This window comes from Mobula hypostoma, chromosome 31 (assembly GCF_963921235.1).
Source record: "Mobula hypostoma chromosome 31, sMobHyp1.1, whole genome shotgun sequence".
NCBI lineage: Eukaryota > Metazoa > Chordata > Chondrichthyes > Myliobatiformes > Myliobatidae > Mobula > Mobula hypostoma.
In genome coordinates, this window is record NC_086127.1 from 1,163,837 (window position 1) to 1,185,000 (window position 21,164).

The 21,164-nt window shown below is 55.1% G+C and overlaps 1 protein-coding gene across 2 annotated transcripts in view; it reads right to left on the reverse strand.

Moving 5' to 3' along the window:
- Positions 1-21,164, reverse strand: part of LOC134339957 (deleted in malignant brain tumors 1 protein-like) — a 113,197-nt gene that overhangs the window by 45,374 nt on the left and 46,659 nt on the right. For both annotated transcript variants that reach the window (XM_063036762.1, XM_063036761.1), the window contains exons 2-8: positions 20,382-20,432; positions 15,372-15,716; positions 12,259-12,573; positions 7,505-7,798; positions 6,529-6,585; positions 5,317-5,451; positions 4,980-5,090 (exon numbers count right to left, since the gene is read on the reverse strand). In XM_063036762.1, the coding sequence (XP_062892832.1) occupies positions 4,980-5,090; positions 5,317-5,451; positions 6,529-6,585; positions 7,505-7,798; positions 12,259-12,573; positions 15,372-15,716; positions 20,382-20,432 (1,308 nt within the window). The remainder of the gene's footprint in view (positions 1-4,979; positions 5,091-5,316; positions 5,452-6,528; positions 6,586-7,504; positions 7,799-12,258; positions 12,574-15,371; positions 15,717-20,381; positions 20,433-21,164) is intronic.

Below are 21,164 nucleotides of genomic sequence, written 5' to 3' on the forward strand. Positions count from 1 at the left end.
CATAGATTCGCCACCCTCTTGCTGCAAAAACAAAACATCCTCCTTACGACTGGTCGAAAGAGACATCATTCTCTTCTGGGGCTGTGCCCTCTGGTCCGACATACCCACACAACTCCAACATAGGAGTCACCCTCTCTACGTCCACTCTACCTCGACCTTTCAAGATCCGATCATTTTCAATGGGATCCCCCGCACACTCAGTGAGTTCAGTCCCAGAGCCACCCGGCTTTCCAGGCCCGTTAACCCTTTCATTCCCAGAGATATTCCCGTGAACCTCAACCCTCTCCAACGTCGGCGCATCCTTTCTCGGATGAGGAGTACCGTATTGCTCTCAATCAGCCAAGTTCGGCCTGACCGATGAACGTTCAGCGCCACATCCTTGCTTTTGTCTTCCGCTCCTCTGGAAGTGAACGCTAACGCCGCGTTCGTCTTCCTCAGCACCGACTCAACCTGCAGGGGATGATCCACGAGTCCCTTTGCACGCCCGATTTCTGAACGCGCTCCCCATTCAGAATATAGTCAACGCCTCTACGACAGTGCATGACCGCAAGCTTCTGTATTGCGTCTGCCAGTTCTCGGCCCTTTCTCTCCAGTAGAAATTAGAACAGCGGACAAAATGCAGAGACCACGGAGCATTGAAACTAGAACCTATGGGAGACAAGTGCAGAAACTGCTGGATTGCTAGCAGAGATATTCAAGTGAGGTGCCAGATGATTGGCGGATCGCCAGTGTTGTTCCGCTGGTTAGGATTTTATTCAATGGAGCGTAGAATGAGGGGAGATTTGATAGAGGTATATAAAATTATGATGGGTATAGATAGAGTGAATGCAAGCAGGCTTTTTCCACTGAGGCAAGGGGAGAAAAAAACCAGAGGACATGGGTTAAGGGTGAGGGGGGAAAAGTTTAAAGGGAAGATTGGGGGGGGGCTACTTCACACAGAGAGTGGTGGGAGTATGGGATGAGCTGCCAGACGAGGTGGTAACTGCGGGATCTTTTTTATCATGTAAAAATAAATTGGACAGAAACATGGATGGGAGGTGTATGGAGGGATATGGTCCGTGTGCAGGTCAGTGGGACTAGGCAGAAAATAGTTCGGCACAGCCAAGAAGGGCCAAAAGGCCTGTTTCTGTGCTGTAGTTTCTATGGTTCTATGGTTCTAAACCAGGAAATTATAGGCCGGCGAGCCTGACATTAGTAGTGAGGAGGTTATTGGAAGCCATTCTAAGGGACCGTATATACGAGTGTTCGGATAGATATGGGCTGATTAGAGTTAGTCAGCATGGCTTTGTGCGTGCTGGTCATGTCTAATCAATCTTATATAGTTTTTCGAGGACCAGCTCACCGCTAAAGTCCGAGCCCGCGACAGCGCCCCCCACACCGCTCCCGGAGGACTTGCAACTGCTCACCACGCCGCCGCCTGGACTTCCTGGTCAAGGCATGCAAAATGTTGGAGGAATGAGAATCGGGTTTAATATCACTGATACATCGCGTGAAAGTTGTTGTTTTGCAACACGCAAAAAAACCTATAATTAAATAAGTAGTACAAAAATAGTGAGGGTTAGGGTTCGTGGGTTGGTGCATTTTCCGTTTAGAAATCTGGCGGTGGAGGGGAAGAGGCTTGTTCCTAAAATGGTGAGTTTGTGGGTCTTCGAGGGAAGTGGATGCAGGCAAGGCAGTGGATGCTGTCTACATGGACTTCAGCAAGGCGTTTGACAAGGCCCCGCATGGGATGCTGGTCAGAAAGGTTCAGTCGCTTGGCATTCAAAATGAGTTAGTAAACTGGGTGAGACATTGGCTTTGCGGGAGAAGCCAGAGAGTGGCTCTCTGACTGGAGGCCTGCGACTACTGGAGAACCGCAGGGATCCGGGCCGGGCCCACTGTCGTTTGTCATCTCTCTCAACGATCTGGAGGATAACGGGGTTGACTGGATCAGCTAATTTGCAGGTGACACCAAGATGAGGGACGTTGTGGACGGCGAGAAAGGCTTGCAGCGGGATCTGGACCAGCTGGGAAATTGGCAGATGGAATTTACTGCAGGCAAGTGTGAGGCGTTGCACTTTGGTAGGACTAACCAAGGTACAAGACCATAAGACCATAAGATATAGGAGCAGAAGTAGGCCATTCGGCCCATCGAGTCTGCTCCTCCATTCAATCATAGGCCGATCCAGTTCCTCCAGTCATCCCCACTTCCCTGCCTTCGCCCCATACCCTTTGATGCTCTGGCCAGGCACTGAGGACTGCGGTAGAACAAAGGGATCTGGGAATATAGGTCCGTAATTCATGGAAAGTGGCGGCACAGGTAGATCGGGTCGTAAAGAGAGCTTTTGGCACTTTGGCCTTCATCAATCAAAGTACTGAGTACAGAAGATGGGATGTTATGTTGACTTTGTTAAGGCACCGGTAAGGCATGATTAGGACTATTGTGTGCGGTTTTCACCATCTACTTACAGGAACGGTATAAATAAGGTATAACAAAGAGCATAAAAATTACAGGGATGTTGGAGGACCTGAGTTACAAGGAAAGACTTAATAGATTAGGACTTTATTCCTTAGAACAGTGCTGGCGCGTGGCCAAGTGGTTAAGGCGTCTGTCTAGTGATCTGAAGGTCGCTGGTTCGAGCCTAGGCTGAGGCAGCGTGTTGTGACCTTGAGCGAGGCACTTAACCACACGTTGCTCTGCGATGACACCGGTGCCAAGCTGTATGGGTCCTAATGCCCTTCCCGTGGACAACATCGGTGGCGTGGAGTGAGGAGACTTGCAGCATAGGCAACTGCCGGTCTTCCATACAACCTTGCGCAGGCCTGCGCCCTGGAAACCTTCCAAGGCGCAAATCCATGGTCTAACGGGATGCCTATTTCTACTTATCCCTTGGAACGTAGAAGATTGTGAGGAGATTTGATAGCGATATATAGAAATGTATGAGGGGTATAGATAGGGGAAAGGCAAGCAGGCTTTTCCCACTGAGGCTGGGTGGGGTTACAACCAGAGGTCATGGGTCAAGGGCGAAAGGTGAGAAATTTAAGGGGACAATGAGGGGAATCTTCTGCACCCCAGAGGGCGGTGAGAGCGCGGGTGGTGCATGCGAGCTCGATTTCAACGACTAAGATAAGTCTGGACAGGTCCATGGATGGATCGTAGGGCCACGGTCCTGGTGCCGGCCGCTGGGAAGGGGGCAGTTTAAATGGTTCAGCCACCGAGAGATAGGGGCGAAGGGGCTGTTACTGTGTCTACTTTTCTCTGACTCTATGAACAGACAAAGAAGATTGGGCACTGGACGCACAATTCAACTATCAATTAAACGCTCAATTAAAATCATCGCTTCTGCCTCTGAAATGCCCTCATTCAGCCAATTCCTTGCACTTCCGTCTGTCTACCTAAACTCCCCTGAAACGCTCCTGTCGTATCGGCCCCCACCGCCGCCACAGGCAGCACATTCTTTAAACTCATCCCCTCTCACTTTGATTGCATGTCCTTTGGTAATGAACATCTCCGCCCTGGGGTTAAAAAAATATGTATACCAGCTGTCTGCTCAACACCATCCGCCACTGATGTGGCGAGACGCTACGCTCCCATTGAATAGTCATCCTTCAATTCGATGTACGCTTAAGGAGGAATGGAGAAAGGGATGGAGAATGAGAGAAATGGAGTGGGAAAAGTGAGCCACAGGGGGGAAGGAGACGGGGCTGAGGAGCGGGGGGTGGGTGCGGCTGGGACAGGGTGAAGCGTAAAGCCGAGGGGTGATGCGATTTTGGAGGGAGGGTGAGGGAAGGGGAGAGAGGCGAGAGATAGGGGAGCGAGGGGGGTTGCGACGGAGAGGGAAGGGAGAGGGCGAAGAGGATCCGAGGGAAAGGGGGAGGCAGGGGTGGAGGGAGAGGGGTTGGGTGAGAAAGAGAGAGAGCGAGAGAGGGGTGGAGAGGGTCGGCGGGAAAGATGCAGGGAGAGTGGTCGTGTGTGAGTGTGTGTGTGTGTGTGTGTGTGTGTGTGTGTGTGTGTGTGTGTGCAGAGAGAGAGAGAGACGGGGGGAGGGCGAAGAGGGTCCGAGAGAAACTGGAGGGAGAGTGGTTGAGTGTGTGTGTGCGTGTGTGTGTGTGTGTGTGTGTGTGTGTGTGCGTGTGTGTGTGTGTGTGTGTGTGTGAGAGAGAGAGAGAGAGAGAGAGAGAGAGAGAGAGAGTAATAAAAAAAAGGAGGTAAACCAGGACGGTAGATGTAGAGATGGACAATGAATATTGTCCCGATCGCGCGGGTTAGTAAAGAACGGAGACGGGTTTATAATGGCGAAGAGAATCTCGTTGTAATGGAGATGGTGTACAAGAGTGCGGGCACCTCGGTGCATCTTGAAAGGCTGTGGGTGAGTGGGAGTACACGCACTCGCGCGCATGCGCGGACACCCCCCTCCCCCACACACAGGTTCTCACACGCCCGCTGACGTTCCTCTCGCTCCCTCTCTCACGCGCGCGCGCCCCCGCGCAGGCACGGTGGCCCCTTCCGCGCGCTTCTTGCTGTCTGTCACCCAGGCATTTCTAACATGCACACACCCACTCTCTCCTCTCTATCTCTCCCCCCTCTCTTTTTCTGTCCTCTTTCTCCTTCTCTGTCCCTCACCCCTCCTCTCTCTCTCTCTGTCCCTCACCCCTCCTCTCTCTCTCTCTCTCTCACCCCTCTTCTCTCTCTCTCGCTCTCTCTCTCTCTGTCCCTCACCCCTCCTCTCTCTCTCTCTCTCTCTCTCTCTCACCCCTCTTCTCTCTCTCGCTCTCTCTCTCTGTCCCTCACCCCTCCCCTCTCTCTGTCCCTCACCCCTCCCCTCTCTCTCTCTCTCCCTCTCTCTCTCTCTCTCTCTCTCTCTCTCTCTCTGTCTGTCTCTCACGCACTCACACACGGCAGCTGGGGACTGTTCCACACAAGAGACCGATTCCGAGCGCCCCGCCGCTCTCCCTACACCCCCATTAACCCACGGCCCTGGCGGACGCCCTCAGCCTACCGTTGATGGTGGGTGGTCGGCTGTCGTGACGGGGGAGGGTGGCAGACATATCCCGATAGTCGTTGGCGGAGACCACGGACTCTGTCCGGCTGGGCTGGGCCAACAGCATCACTGGAGGGAGAGAGAGGCTGTCAGTCGGGATACCGGTTAGTGGTAACAGCGGCGGGAGGGAGGGGGTGACGGAGACGTGGAGGAGTATAGGGCAGGGAGGGTGGGGGGTCACAGAAACAGCGAGGGTTTAGGGTATCAGTGAAGGGGAAGGGTAAAAACTGATAGGGAGAAGGAGAGGCGCAGGGAAAGCGCGGGGGGGGGGTATTTCGGGCGGATTGATACGCACCCCTTCTGTGCTTCACTCGGTAGTGACAGATGATGAGCAGGACGAGCTGCACGATGACGACGATCGCCAGCGCTCCGATGGCGAGGAAAAGGAGAACTTCTCGTGAAGCCGAGGTCTGATTCTGATCCATTATTTCTGCATGTATTTGTGTGGAGTGGGGGGTCGGTGAGGAGGGACAGAGAGCAGTAAACAACAGTAATCCCTCACCCGCACGCCGACTGTTTGTGTGTCCGTCCCCTCTCCCTCTCCTTTCCACACTATCGAGCAAGGGCCCTGTCTGATGCCCTCCCCACCCGTCTAACCTCGAATGGTGAATCGCCGCGTCGACTCTCTCGAACCCATGGGTCTCTGGGCAGCGATGGGGGATGGGGGGTGTAGGGGACAGGGACGTCGTCCCGTTCCCCTTTACACCTCACTCTCAATGATTTGTGTTGGGCACGTGGCCCAGTGGTTAAGGCGCTCGTCTAGTGATCTGAACGTCGCCGGTTCGAGCATCGGCTGCGGCAGCGTGTTTGTGCCCTTGAGCAAGGCACTTAACCATACATTGCTCTCGTGTCTGTGCGAGGAGTGGCGCCCCACACACAGACTTCCAATCTGCGCCTTGTAAGGCGTGAAAATGCCCGACGCAGGCCTTTCACGGTCTGAGTCGACGTTCCCACTCCCCCCTCCCCGCCCTCCTCAATAACCCAGGGCTCTAGGGACAGGAGCCCTGCCCGATATCCTCTCCCTCTCTCATCCGGCTGGTCACCTAGAGTGACGGTGAGCTGAAAACGCGACTGATAACTCGCTTCACTCTAACCTAGGTGCCCGGCAGGTAGGAACAACGGGCGACTCACGCTCTCGTACCCAGGGATCACTTGTTAGTGACTGGGGTGGGGGGAGAAATCTGAAACCGTGTCCGGTTCCTCCCGTGCCCCTCTCTCTGCGTAATTCAGGGATATGAGGGGTGGGACCTTTCTGATTATCCACTTCCACCCCCCCCCTCTCTGTTTGAGGCAGAGATCTGGTCTTAATCTCTCTCTCTCTCTCTCTCTCTCTCTCTCTCTATCCCGCTCTCTCTCTCTCTCTCTCTCCCTCTCTCTCTCTTCCCCTCTTCCTCCCTCCCCTCCCTCCACCCTTGTCTCGCCTTAACCCGAGGGTCCACCGGGCAAAGATGGGGAACCGGCACTCTGCCCTCCCCACCCTCTCCGAACAGCTGGCCAAACAGCGTACCTGTAGAGTCCGGGACAGAGGTTACATTCCAATGGGGCTTTGTTAAGTCAAGTGATCCTGAAATAAAATAAAATTAATATAGTTGTTGCATGAGAGGGGGGTCTTAGAGAAAACTACAGCATTTTGAAAGGGATAGATAAGAGAGAAGTAGGAAAGTTGTTTCCATTGGTAGGTGAGACTAGAACTAGGGGACATTGCCTCAAGATTCGGGAGAGAAGATTTAGGACGGAGATGAGGAGAAATTGTTTTTCCCAGAGAGTGGTGAATCTGTGGAATTCTCTGCCCAGGGAAGCAGTTGGAGGCTTCTTCACGAAATATATTTAAGATACAGTTAGATAGATTTTTATATAGTAAGGGAATTAAGGGTTATGGGGAAAGGGCAGGTAGATGGAGCTGAGTTTACGAACAGATCAGCCATGATCTTATTGAATGGCGGGGCAGGCTCGATGGGCCGGATGGCCGACTCCTGCTCCTATTTCTTATGTTCTTCTGTTGTACACATTCCGATTGTGAGAGCGAGAAATTGAGAGAGAGAGAGAGAGACAGACAGACAGACAGACAGACAGAGGGAAAGAGAGACAGAGAGAGAGACAGACAGACAGAGAAAGATAGACAGAGACAGGGAGAGAGACAGAGAGAGACAGAGAAACAGAGAGATAGAGAAAGAGGAAAGAGGGAGAGAGGAGGAGAGGGGGAGACTGAGAGAAAGAGAGGTGGGATAGCGAAGGAGGGTGAGAGAGAGGGAGTGAGGGAAAGAAGGAGACATAGTTTGAGCACGGAGAGGAACAGAGCGAGAGAGAGAGAGGAGAGGATGAGCGTGGAGAGGGAGAGGGGGAGAGAGAAGGGAGTAGGGAGGGAAGAAGAGGGAGAAACCAAGAGAGGGAAGGAAGGAAGAAGGGGGTGTGTTAGCAAGTGAGTCTGTATCCTCTCTCCCCTGCTACCCTGTCAGCTAATCGAGTTCGGGTATTGCATTTACCTGTGCACACCACGTAGGCCTGTGCTGTGCAATTCCCGCTCGCCAGCGGCTCCAAGCAGGCGGGAAGCGAGCTGGGGTTGTAGAAGCAGCCGCTGGTCCACAGATCCGGTACAGTGGGGGCTGACTCGTTGTGCAGGGAAGAGGCGTTCCCGCAGCCCAGGTACGCGCAGATGTCCTGGGCGAGGTCCCAGTCCCAGGTGTCTGCGCACAACTCGCCCCAGATCCCGTCTTCCCGCACGCCGACATTCCCCTCGCACCGATTCGGTCCCCCGGAGAGTCTGAGAGTCCGGTGACCTGCCCGAGAGACAGGGTGTCAAGGGTCAGCAGGGCTCGAATAAGGTCGAGGAGCCAGGGAGGTGTGTCGTGGTCGTGGACACGGGGAGTAGTGAAGGGGAGGGTCGAGTTTGCTGCAGCGAGATGTCTCCCATCCACACAACAGCGCAAGGGACACATTCCCTGACCAACATAAGACACGTCGTACAGCAGCACGTGACCCATCTCCATAGCAATACTCTGCCACTCCCTATAGCAACAGGGGTACCGTCCCCGTGGCAACACCGGGCCCATTCTAATCGCCATTTCAAAACAAGACACATGCCCAGGGCATTGCAAGACACACCCCAATACTGACTTGGGAGCCAACCTCCAAGTAAAAGTTCAAAGTTCAAAATAAATATATTATCTAAAGCGCACATACCGTATGACACCACATACGGTCTTGAGATTCATTTTATTGGGGAAATTCACAGCGATTATTCTTACAACAGCACAATTACCCTACACTTAAGATTAAGCAAGATTCTGACAGAGAACGTAATATGGCCTTGATAACAAAGGATTGACTGCGGATTTTGCAGTTGGTTAACCCTTCTTCGATCTGTGCCAGTCACTCTTTAATTCAATTTAAAATCGTACGTCGTTACTATTTGACAATGGAGAGACTGTGTAAAACGTTTCCTAATGTTGATAGTCAGTGTAATAGACATAAAACCGAGACAGCTATATTGACACATATGTTTTGGTCGTGTTCTGTATTGAAACATTTTTGGAAATCTACTTTTTTCTACAATTTCTAAAGTCAGAAAAATTAATTTACAACTAAATAAATTGACAGTTTTGTTTGGTATAATCCCTCAATATATTCATGGTATTTCTCTATCAGACCAACATGTAATTGTATTCGTTACATTATTGGCCAGAAGGGCTATTTTGTTGAGATGGAAAGATGCCTCTGCTCCCACTTTGATACAATGGTTCTCGCAGGAGATGTTATGTCTTAGTTTGGAGAAAATCAGAAGTCGAACTTTTGATCCTCGATATGATTTGGAGAAAAGGTGGGGCTCTTTTGCCCGCTACTATCGTTTGATTTGAGTTAATTAATATGGTTTCCTTCCGATTTTTGTTCAAATGAATTTGAGTTGGTGGATTGATTTTTTTCTTTTATGGAAGCTTGTATGACGTATAGCTCCGGGGTTGTGCTCCCAATGGGGTTTTTCCCCCATTTTTTTTAAGTTAGTAGGGTTTCTTTTTTTTTCTTCCTTTTTTTCTTTCAAAAAATATTCTTAACACAAATTATTGAGAGTGAGGTGCACGGGGAATGGGACGGCATTCCTGTACCCTACAGCCCCTATCCCCCATCGCTGCCCAGTGACCCGTGGATTCAACATTCGCTGCTGCCCCAAAGCCCAAGGTTAGCTTTGTTAATCGGTTATTTGCTAATTTACTTCTTCATTGTACATATTGACCTGATCACATCAATGCAATTTTTTGTTGATCTTTAATACTAATTAACAAAAATGATTTTAAAAATGATAATTCACAGCGAATACAAGAAACAGTAGAGTCAATGAAAGACCGCGCACAACAGGACGAACAACCAGACAACGTGTAAAAAGCAAAAAAAAAACTGCAAATAGCGAAAAAAAGAAAAAATATTAATAATGGTAATAATAAATATCGACAACGTGAAGAATCCTTGAAAGTGAGTCCACAAGTTGGGCGAGCAGCTCGGCGAGAGGGCAAGTGAAGTTAAGTGAAGCTTTCTCCTCTGGTTCAGGAGCCAGATGGCTGAGGGGTAATAACTGCTCCAGAACTTGGTGGTGTGAGTTCTGCGGCTCCTGTTCCTTCTCCCCGATGGCAGCAGCAAGATGAGTGCATGACCTTGGTTGTAGGGATGATGGATGCTGCTTTCCTGCGACAGCGCCCCTTGTAGGGGAGCTCCGTGGTTGGGAGGGCTTTACGCGTGATGCACTACTTCTTACACGATTTTCCGTTCAAGGGCATCGGCGTTTCCGTGCCACCTCCAAGGCCCTTTAACGGAGACGGTCACAATATGCTCCACCATGCCAAATCTTCACAAACCTCTAAGAAAGTAAGGTTGAGATCACGCGGGCGGTGGGGAAATTGCCCCTCTTGTGCTTCTTGATCTCGTCACTCGAGATTCAGGGTCACGCAACCCTGCCACTTTGATCTGGCTCGCGCCTTCATTAACCGAGTCCGACACTTGCTTTTATTGGATCTTCTTCCTCCTTGCACAAGTCATCGGGTTTGTGGGGGAGTGGCCAGGGTTAATCACAGCGCGCCTAGGGTTAGTGGGGGTGTGTGCCCCCTTGGACCTTAGTGTTAGAATTGAGGGCGGGGGCTGGTGGATGTACATATGGGGCTGGGAGAGATGAGGTTGTGATGCTTGTTGGGCTGTGGCGGATTGGGTAGCGGAGCCACTTTAATCTGGCCCATGCCTTTCATTAACGTGGTCCGACACCACTTGGATCAGAGCTCGAAAAAAAGCGACGTAACGGACTTTTAACATCGTAAGCCAGCGCGTGGTTTGTTATACCTCTCTGCTCGCTGTGAAACGGAGATATCTCCTTCTCCCTTATTAGGGCGAGAGAGAGCCTGTGGTATGTCGAATACCGGGTGAAATGCGAAGTCTCTGGAGTAACCGCAACTTCATGTCTTTGCTATTGCTTTGCTCACGCATCAGTGCTCGGTTGGCGGGTGCCGATGCTTTTTTGCCGGTGGGGGGTGGGGGGAGAGGGAATTGTTGCTTTCTTCCGCCTACGCGCGGGAGGGAGGGGAGCTGTGGGGAGGGGGGGTGGGTGCTTTGGGGTTCTAACATTTAACTGTCGTTCATTATTGGGGGGCACTCCTCCGTTTCCGTGGATGGTTGCGAAGAAGAAGGATTTCAGGATGTACATGGTATACATTTCTCTGACATTAAATGTACCATTGAAACTTTTGAAACCTTAATGAGCCGGGCATGAACTGAGAGGCTTCACCAGTTATGCAGTCTGGGGTCGTTGGGTGTGTCGGGCCTTTAATCGTTAGGGTTTGGTGCCGGACTCCCGGTGAGATCCGCTGAAATGATAACACGGAAGAAATTAAAGCCGCCGCCCCTCACCACCTCTGACCCCCGATGAAGACCGGGTCCAGTTTCCACACCCTGAAGTCAGTAATCAGCCCCGTGGCCTTGCTGACGCCGACTCTGGCAGCCCCTCCGCCGGATCTTCAGTCTCCTTCCTTCCTGCACGCTGATTCGCCACCACCGCTGGTTCGGCCGACGTCAGTGGTGTCGTCAGCAGACTCAAACAGGGCGTCGGAGCAGCGCTTAGCCTCGCGGTGGTAAGTGTGAGGCGATCAGGGCAGGGAGTTTAGCACACAACCCTTGTGGTGCATCTGTGGGGGCGGGGGCGTTGGTTTGTGTGGTTGGGGGGGGGGTGTCGGGAATGTTGCCAATCTGGGATCTGGGGTGAGGAAATCAAGGATCGAGTTGCGCAAGGAGACAGGGAAGCCTGGGCCTTCGAGCTCATTGGCTAGTTTTGAGGGGGATGACAGTATTGAATGCCGAGCTGCAGTCAGTGCGGTGCACCCCGATGTGCAGATGTTCCAAGGGTTGAGTGAAGAGTCAACGGAACGGTGTCCACTGCTCACCTGTTGCGTCAGTGGGCAAACTGGATCGGATCCAAGTCGCTTCTCAGACCAGGAGTTGATATGTTTCATCACCAACCTCAACAATGTGGACGCATGTGTTACCGGACGATAGTCATTGGGGCGGATTCTTCTTGGGCGCCGGTATCATTGAAGTCTGCCAGAAGAAGAGGGGTAGAACACAGACTGTCCGACGCGTGAGGTGAACGACATCGGTGGACAACCCAGCCAGTTGATCAGCACAGGTCTTTAATACTCGTCTGGGCCGGGCACTTGGCATGGGTTTACTCCCCTGACGGGTGCTCTCACTTCGGCCTCAGAGTCTAAAGTCGCTGGGTCATCGGGGGCCGTGAGAGGTCGTGGTGGTGCTTTCCACGCTTTGATGGTCAAAGCGAGCGTAAAAGGCGCCGAGCTCATCTGGGAGCAAAGTCTTTGTTGTCACGACACGAGACGCAGTCCCCATGGCAACACGGGATCATCCCCATAGGAACACGTGTGCTCCATCCGTACAGAAACACGGGGCCACTCCTATAGCAACGCAAAGCACCTCCCCCAAGCAGCATGGGCCCCGTCCGAGTAATGACATGGAAACCAATCTCCATGGCAACACAAGGCCCATTATTATAGGGACCCGAGAACCAATCTCCATATCGACACCAACTCCAATTTCCATAGCGACACAGCCCACAATCCCCTGAGCGACAGAGGCTCCATGGCAACACGAGGCCCATCCCCATAGCGACGAAAGGCCTGTGGTGATGGAAGCTCGACCCCAGCAGGAATCCAGGGTATAGGGTTAGCGCGACTGGCTGCTCTGGGGGACTCACCAGAGCACTCAACGCCGGCGTCCTCCTTGTGCCCGCAGTCATGATCTTTCCAGCGTGGTCCGGGGCAGGCCCAGATGAAGGGTTCGTCACCGTGACATTTCCTCTGGTCCAGGTAGATGGGTCCAGGGCCTTGGCCGAAAGCGGATGACGAGGGGGCCGACAGCGCCGTGCCGCAGCCCAGCTGCTGGCAGACGACCGCTGCCTCGGCCAAGTCCCAGTCGTCGTCGCAGACCGTGCCCCACTGCCCCCGCCAAAGGATCTCCACTCGGCCCATGCAGCGGGAGGGCCCGCCCGCCAGCCTCAGCCGTCGGTGCTCTGAGGTGGGTGGAGGAGACGGGGAGGGCAAGGCAGGGGGGAAGCGTAATGGAGATGCGTGCGGGAGGGGGGAGGAGAGGGACGGGGAGGGAGAGAGAGAGATGGAAGAGGGAGGGGAGGAGGGAAGGGGCGAGAAGGGGAGGGAGGGGAAGAGAATAGGGAGGTGGAGGGGAGAGGGAGGAGGGGAAGCAGGAGGGGGAGAGGGAGAAAGGGGAGAGGAGAGGAGGGGAGAGGGAGGAGGAGGAAGAAGGAGAGGAGGAAGAGAGGGAGAAAGGGGCGAAGAGAGGCGGGGAGAGGAGAGAGGAGAGGAGGGGAAACGGAAGAGGAGGAAGAAGGAGAGGAGGAGGAGATGAGAAGGGGGAGAGGAGAGAAAAAGGAGAAAGTGGGAGGTCGAGTGCGAGGAGGGAAACCAGTAGAGGAGGAAGGAGAGAGGGAAAGAGGGGAGAGAAAGGAGGTGAGAGGATAGGAGAGAGGGAGTAGAAGGGGAAGGAAAGGGAGGAATGAAGGTGGATGGGGAGTAAAAGAGGAAGGAGGGAAGAGAGGAAGAGGGGGAGAGGGAGTGAAGGGCAAGGGTAGAAGGAAGGGAAGAGAGGAGAGAGGAAGGGGAGGGGAGAAGGAGAAGGGAGAGGTAGACGAAGAGGGGAGGGGAGAGGGAGGAAGGAGAGGGAGGGCGGGAGGGCGGGAGGGCGGAAGGCAAGCGGCAGAGGGGACAGGGAGGAAGAGAGGGCAGTGGTAGAGGAGTCGCCATAGGGAGAGCGGTGGGGGTTGGGGGTGGGTGCGGTGTGCATTTGGTAGCGGAGAGAGAGGGATGAGAAGGTGAGTGAGGGGGGAAGAGAAGGAGGAGTGGGGAAAGGCAGAGGGGAGGGGCGATAGGGAGAGGGAGGAGGGGAATGGTTAAGGGGAGAGAGAGAAGCGATGGGGAGTGTGCAGAGGGAGGGCGCGGTGGGAGTGGAAGGGGTGAGTAGTTATCGCAAAGCGGGGGAAGGAGCGAGGCGAGGAAGGAAAATGCGAAGGAGGGGAGTGGGAGAGCGGAGGGGAAAGGAGGAGTGGGGAGAGGGAGGGGGAGAGACGGTGAAGCAGCGAGGGAGGCGGAAGGGCGAAGGAGAGGGAAAGGGGTAAGAGGGAAGATGGGGGAGGTGTGCCGAGAGGTGGGAGAAGGGGAGAGAGAGGGAAGAGAAAGTGAGTGGGGGGAGAGGAGGAGGAGTGGGGAAAGGCAGAGGGGAGGGGCGATAGGGAGAGGGAGGAGGGGAATGGTTAAGGGGAGAGAGAGAAGCGATGGGGAGTGTGTAGAGGGAGGGCGCGGTGGGAGTGGAGGGGTGAGTAGTTAACGCGAACAGGGGGAAGGAGCGAGGCGAGGAAGGAAAATGCGAAGGAGGAAAGTGGGAGAGCAGAGGGGAAAAGACGAGTGTGGAGAAGGAGAGGGAGACCGGGAGAAGCGGAGAGAAGGAAGGGGGAAGAGGGAAGATGGAGGAGGAGTGTGGAGAGGTGGCAGAAGGGGAGAGAGGTGGGAGGGGAGGATAGAGAGGAAGAAAGAGATGGCAGAGGGAAGATAGGAGAGAGAAAGAGAGATAGAGGGGAGGTGGGTGGGTTAGTGGGGGAAGATAAGAGGGTACGGGAAGCGGAGAATGTGGCAGGGCGAAAAGGAGGAGGGAAATGGGTAGAGGAGAGAAGGAAGAGGTGTGCGGATAGGGAGGAGAAGACGGGGAGAGGGATGAACGGAGGAAAGAGAGGGAGAAGCAGATGGGAGAGCGAAGAGGGGAGATGGCGAGTGAGGTGGAGCACGGGAGAAGGAGGAGGGATTGGGAGGTCGAGGGGGAGGAGGACAAGGGGTAGGAGGGATGGTGGGAGAGGGAGAGAGAGTGAGTAGAGAGAGGATTAAAGGGAAGAAAGAGAGGGGAGTGTGAGTGAGGGAGAGGGAGAGGGAGGAGGGGAAGTGCCGAGGATGAAGAGGGGAAGAGGGAGAGGGAGGATGGTGGGGCGAAAGGGAATGGGGAAGAGAGAGGGAGAATGGGGGAGAGGAGGAGAAGGAGAGACGTCAGGAAGGAGAGGGGGAAGGTGATGAGGGGTTGAGAGGAGAGGGGAGTGGGTTGCCAAGGCCACAGTAACAGAGATGAACAATATTGAACCTGGATGAAGATATGCTCTCCTCTTTTGTGTTCGCCCCCCTCCTCGCGCCCTCGCTCCCCTCCCCTCCCTCGTACTCGCCACTCCTCTCCTCACCTCCTTGACCCTCCCCAATATAATCCCCTACCTATCTTCACCCGCCACCCTCTCCCCACACGCACTCCCCTGCAACAGATGACCGCCCCCCACGCTGTCTCATACACTGTCCTCTTTCCCCCTTCCTCGCCCCCTTTCCCACGTCCTCTACACCCATCCTTTCGTTTGCTCACCCTTCTTTCCCTCATTCTCATATCCTCCCCCTACTCTGCTGCCCACACCGCTACAATCCACCTTCCCACACCCTCGCCCACACCTTAGTCTACCCCCTTCCCCTCCACCGCTCCTCCTCCTCCTCCCACCGCCTCCATTCCCCCTCACCTCATCCCCTCCGCTCTTCTAAACCCCATCACCTCCCCGAACCCTTAACTCAGCCCCTTCGCCCTCCTTTCAACCCCACGCTTATCCCATCCCAACTCAACCCATCCGCTGACATCCCTCCCTTCTGCTCCACCCCGCCCCGTCCTCCCCCTCCCCATGCCCTCTCTTCCTCCCCGTTTCTCCTGCCCACCCGCTACCCTTCCTTCCCTCCTCCTCACCCCCCCCCCGCCCCGCTCCCTTCCTCCTCTTCCTCCTACCTGTACAGGTGAGGTGGACGGACAGGTTACGGTCGCACGTGGCGTGCGCAGGCAGCAGGGTGGAGTGGCAGCTCGTCCAGCCCGTCTCCTTTCCGCTGCAGTTCAGCATCCCCACCCAGTGGGGCCCCGGGTGGGCCAAAGGCTCGGCCGCGGGTTTAGGCTCCTCTGGCTCCCCGGGCGGTGCCGGCGGGTACCCGGCCTTCCCGCAGGCCAGCTGCCGGCATAGGACGTCTGCCAGCGGGGCGCCCCAGAACTCCCGGCAGAGCGGCCGCCACTGGCCGTCGTGAAGGAGCTCGACTCGGCCCGAGCACTCGCTACTCCCGTCCCGTAGGCGGACTCTAGGGGCTGGAGGACGGAGAGAGAGAGAGAGAGAGAGAGAGAGAGAGAGAGAGAGAGAGAGAGAGACAGAGAGAGAGACAGAGAGAGAGAGAGAGAGAGAGAGAGAAAGAGACAGAAACAGAGAAGAGCATGAGAGCATGGAGAGGGATGGTCAGACAGACAGACAGACAGAGAAAGGCGAGACAGAGAAAAGTGTGGAGGGAGAGTGGGATGGAGGGAGGGAGAGCGGAGAGAGAGGGGGAGAGGGAGAGAGAGAAGGAGGGATAGAAAAGAGGAAGGGAGGGAGAGAGATAGGAGGGAGAGAGGAGAGAAAGGGAGAGGGAGGGAGAGACACAGAAGAGAGGAAGGTGAGGGGGAGAGAGAGAGAGCAAGAGAGGAGAGAGAGATGGAGTAAAGTGGGAAGGGAGAGTGGGATGGAGGGAGAGAGAGGAGAGAGAGGGGGGAGAGAGAGAGCAGAGAGAGATGGGGTAGAGTGGGAAGATAGAGTGGGATGGAGGGAGAGAGAGAAGAGAGAGAGAGTGTGTTAGTTTTATCGGCATTACCCTTTCCTCGCACTCGATGGCCCACGCCGATCTTCTGCCCTGAGGGTGAGAATGGAGACAGGGAAGGCTGGGAGACGAGAAGAGACGGGCGGGGCGGGGTGTTACCTGGGAATTGTGGACGAAGAACTGACTTCCTCCAGTGTTCCCGGGGGGCGGGGGTTTGGAGGGAGTATTAGGAAAGTCGGCAGTGAGGTGGAAGATCCGGGGGAGAGGTGGGTGGTGGGTGCGGCTCGGGGTGGAGAGAGCGGGTGGTGTGAGATTCCATGGGGTGGGAGATGTAATGGTAGGAGGGCAAGCGTAGAGCGACCGGTGGGTGGGGTCAGAGAGACGTGTGGGTGGACAGATGTGGAAAGAGACGTGTAGGGTCGGGTGAGACCGAAAAAGACGGGGTTGGCGTGTGAGGTGAGGCCGAGAGAGAAGGATTAGTGTGGGTGGGGGGCAAGGAAAGGCGAGTGGGTGGTGTGGAAGAGATATTTCGGAGAGAAAGGTGGGTAGGGGTATGGGGCTGAATGGGTAGAGGTCGCGAGTGACGGGTGGGTGGGAAAAGGGATAGAAAGTGAGAAAGCGAGACAGAGAGAGAGAGAGAGAGGGGGGAGGGAGAGAGAGAGAGAGAGAGGGAGAGAGAGAGAGAGAGGGAGACGGGCTGTTGGGTGAGGCTGAGAGAGACGGGTGAGTGGGAGATGGGAAAGGCGAGGGGGTGATGGGGTGGATGAAGCAGGTTGGCACGGTGTTTATCGGTAGGTGGGTAGACAGTGTACCAGAAGGTTGGGCGGGGAGAGGGGGAGAGAAAGAGGGACGGATTGGGCGGGTGTTGCGAGAGTGACACGTGATCGTGGTGGTGGGGGGGAGGGATTATTAACACTTACTGCACCCCTCCCCGCCCCCGTCCAGCAGGTGGACTGGCACCCTTTGGCGGTAGAGACGGAGTGAACCGTTAATGGGCATCTGTGTGTTTGTGCGGTCGGGGCGGGGAAGCAGAGTGTGAGCGAGTGTCTGATTGTGTCAGTGGATGAAGGGAGAGGGGGAGAGAGGGGAGGAGCGTGAGGGAAAGTGGGGCGAGAGAGGGAGGGACGGATGAGAGGGAGACTGCTTAGTGTGTACCGGAGGGGGGAGAAGATGGCGGCGAGACGCAGCGCGCGCGGCCGTTCCGAATCAATATCGATATGTGTAACTAGGGGGGCCGTGCACAATCCGGATTTGATGGAGACAGCCGTGAGAAGCGCAGGGGAACATCTGGAGAAATTTCTGAAATGTCCGCTTCGCTGCCGCTGCTACTGTGCGATCGAGAATCTCCGGAGACGAAGGCCCCAAATCCTCGGCTTTATGTATCGCCTGTTGCCGGGGCCGGGGTCGAAGCGCTCGGCAGAGACGGTGCTCGGTGCATCGGTGTCGAAGAGGTGGGTCGGAGGCTCGGAGTTTTTCGGACGGACTCGGAGTCGGACTGTGGTCGAATGATTCCGGGATGCTGCATCGGCAAGTTGTCGGCGCTGGAGGTTTACCGTCTGCGTGAGATGATGGGACTTTCGAGAGACTTTGAGACTTTTACCGTGCCCATAGTCTGTTCTGATCAAATTACGGTATTGCTTTGCACTGTTGTAACTATATGTTATAATTATGTGGTTTTTGTTAGTTTTTAAGTCGGTTTGTCATGTGTTTTCGTGATAGCATTCTGGAAAAAAAATTTCATCATTTCTTAATGCATGCATTACTAAATGACAATAAAAGGGGACTGCGTGTCCTCATAATCATAAATAAATCTATGGTTCTGTGCGGGTCGAGGAGGGAAGATGGTCGTTGTCACGCTTCTCCGGTGGGTTGAGGTGGGAGAGAGGGGAAGGGGGAGTGAGAGGGGGAAGGGGTGAGAGAGAAGGAAGGAGAGGGTTTGCGTGAGTCAAAAGCTGGTGGGGGGGGGAGAGAAGGAGTGTTGGCACATGTCTGTGGTTGTGGTGGTGGGGAGGGAGGGAAGGAAGGGAGAGGAAGAAGAGACGTGGGTGAGTAAAAGGGGTGAGCGGGGAGGGTGAGGGGTGGTTGTGGAATGGACAGGAACGAGGGGGAGGGAGGGAGAGAGAGGGGAGAGGGACGGACGAGAGTTGGAAGGAGTCAGAGAGTGAGGGCGAGCGAGGGGCAGGAAGGTTGAGGGAGGGTAGGGAGTGTGAGAGACGGTGAGGGGGGAAGGGAGGGCGAGGGACGAAAGGCAGGGAGTGGGAGAGAGAGGGCGAGGGAGGGGCAGGAATTTGAGGGAGGGAAGGGAGGGCGAGGAAGGGAACGAAAGATTGAGGGAGCGGGAGAGAGGGCGGGGCGGTTGGGGAAGGGAAAGGGAAGGTGAGGAAAGGCAAAGAAGGTAGAGGGAGCGGAAAAGGGGAAGTGGGAGGAAATTGGAGAGTGAGCGTGGGAGGGGCTGGAAGAATGGGGCAGGAGAGGGGAGTAGGGCAGGGATGATTGTGGGATGCGAAGCGAATGGAGGGTGGGAGAGGAGGGGGGGGGAAGCAGGAGGAGAACTAGTGGTCGTGGACGGGAGAGAGGCGACAGCGTGTGTCTGTGTTCCTGGAGGGAGGAGAGAGCGGGAGAGGTCTGGATTTGGTGAGTCGTTGTGGGGAAGTATGGAGGGACATCAGAGTGCGATGCCACCGTGGCGGATAAGGACGCCAAAGTCAGCCGAAAAGCAAAATACAGGTGGAGGGCACGTGACCAAAGAAAAATTAGTGAGAATTTGAAAACCACCAGAAGGCAAATAAAAAGGAGCCAGTAAGCTCCCATATAATATAAACGAGCAAACCATTTTTTTCCAGAAATATACAGCGAAAGACAGGTAAGAGTGCATATCGGACCGCTGGAAAATGACGCTGGAGAAATGCTGTAGTAATAAGGGACAAGGAAATTGTGGACGAATTAAAGAAGTATTTTGCACCAGTCTTCCCTGCGGAAGACACTAGCAGATTGTCAGAAATTAGAGAGTGTCAGTGAGCTGAAGGGAGCGTCGTTGCCATAACGAAGGGGGAGGTGCTTTGAAAATCCCCGGAGCTGGACCAGACCCAGTGCTCTGAGAGAGATGGCTGACGGTAACGTGGAGGGATTAGTAATCATCTTTCAAGAATCGCCAGTGTCTGGCATGGTTTCCGGAGATTATAAGTGTCACTCCCCTCTTCAAGAAGGGAGGGAGGCAAGTCTGACCAGTGGTTGGAAAGATGATGGACTCCTTTATCAGCGATGGGATTCCGGGACAAAATTGAGCCTGGCTTCAGATGTTGGAGTCTTCGATCAGGGATATGGTTTCGGGATACCCGGAGGCACATGATAAAAGATGCTTTCCTTAAGGGGAAATCTCGTCTGTCAGATTTCCCCGAGGAAATGACAGGCAGGATAGACAAAGGGGAGCCAGTGGATGTTGTGCACTCGGATTTTCAGAAGCTCTTTGACAGGGTGCCCCCGCACATGAGGCTGCCATACAGGTTAAGAGCCCCAGGGTGCGACTGGAAAACGGGCAGCATGAATGGAAAATTGGCTGACCGGCAGGAGGCAGAGAGTGGGAACAAAGGGGCCTTCCCTCGTTGTCTGCCGCAGGGACTGGTGTTGGAATCGCTTCTCCTCACGTTAGACGACAAGGCAGCGTTGTGGAAGCAGTGCGGTTGCAGTAGGACTTAGACAAATGAGGAGACTAGGCAGAGAACTGGCAGATGGGATACAGTGTCGGGAAGAGGAAGGGAAGGAGAGAGGGAAGTAGAAAGACAGAGAGAGAGAGAGAGAGAGAGAGAGAGAGAGAGAGAGAGAGAGAAGAAGTTGTTGGTTGCTCTCTGAAGGGAGAAGGGGGTCGGGGGGCGCGGAGAGGGAAGAGGAAAGATAAGGGGTGGGGATTGCGTGACGGTCCCTGGAGGAGGTAATCACGCGCATTGACCCGCGCCACAGCCACAGAGGGCGCAATGCACAGTCCTATCCCGCTGGGTCAGTCCCGCTCCTCCTCCCTCCTGCAGGGGCCCTCGGGTCTGCGTCCACCGGGAGACGCGGGAGGGGAGGGGAGGGGGTCGGTGGGGATATCCCGTTTCATCTTATCCGGGGACGGAATTTCTGCGCTGGGACGCACCCTTTTACTGGCCCCACCCCGCCCACCGAGTGCTCTAAACCGCGTACTCACCGGGAGGCGTGGTGGACGGGCTCTCGGTGGTAGGAACCCCGGTTTGACCCCCTGTGTAAACAAGAAGATCGGGGTTAGGTTGGCTCGCGCGGCAGACACAGCTATCCCCTCTCGCCTCCATCATCCCTTCCCTCCCGTTCTCCGTCTCTCCCGCCCTTCCTACGCTTTTCCCCGTCTCCATCACCCCATCCCTCCCCCTACACCTGTCTCCGTCCAATGCCAGCCCCTACATACCTTCCCATCTCCACGAACCGCTCACCCCCCCCACGCTCTTCCTATCTTTCTGACCTCCAGCCTCTCCTACACCCATACTTGCGTCGTCACGCACTCTTTTCCCTACGCCCTACCTCCTTCTGTCACCCCCATCCTCCCCTACGCCCCTGCTCGTTTCTTTCATCGCCTCCCTCCCCTATGCCACCCATCACCGCCTCCCTCCTCTTCGCCCCTCTTCAGATCCGTCTCCACCTCCAAATATTTGACAGCCGCCCTCCCCCGCGGCTCCCGACACGACCTCCCTTCCCTACACAACTCCCTGTCTCCCGTCAGTCCGTCCCTCATCTACGCCATCCCTGTCTCCGTCACCCCTTCCTCCTTGCGTCCCTTCCCTTCGACGTGACACCCTCCTTTGCATAGTTCCCCCTTCCCCGCCTCCCTTGCGTCCCTCTCCATCTGTAAATCCCTCACACTCCTGCGCTCCTCACTGTCTCCGTCGCCCCCTCCCTCCCCTACGACCCTGCCCGTCTGCCTCATCCCCTCCGCTCCCCAGCGCCCTCCACCTCGCTC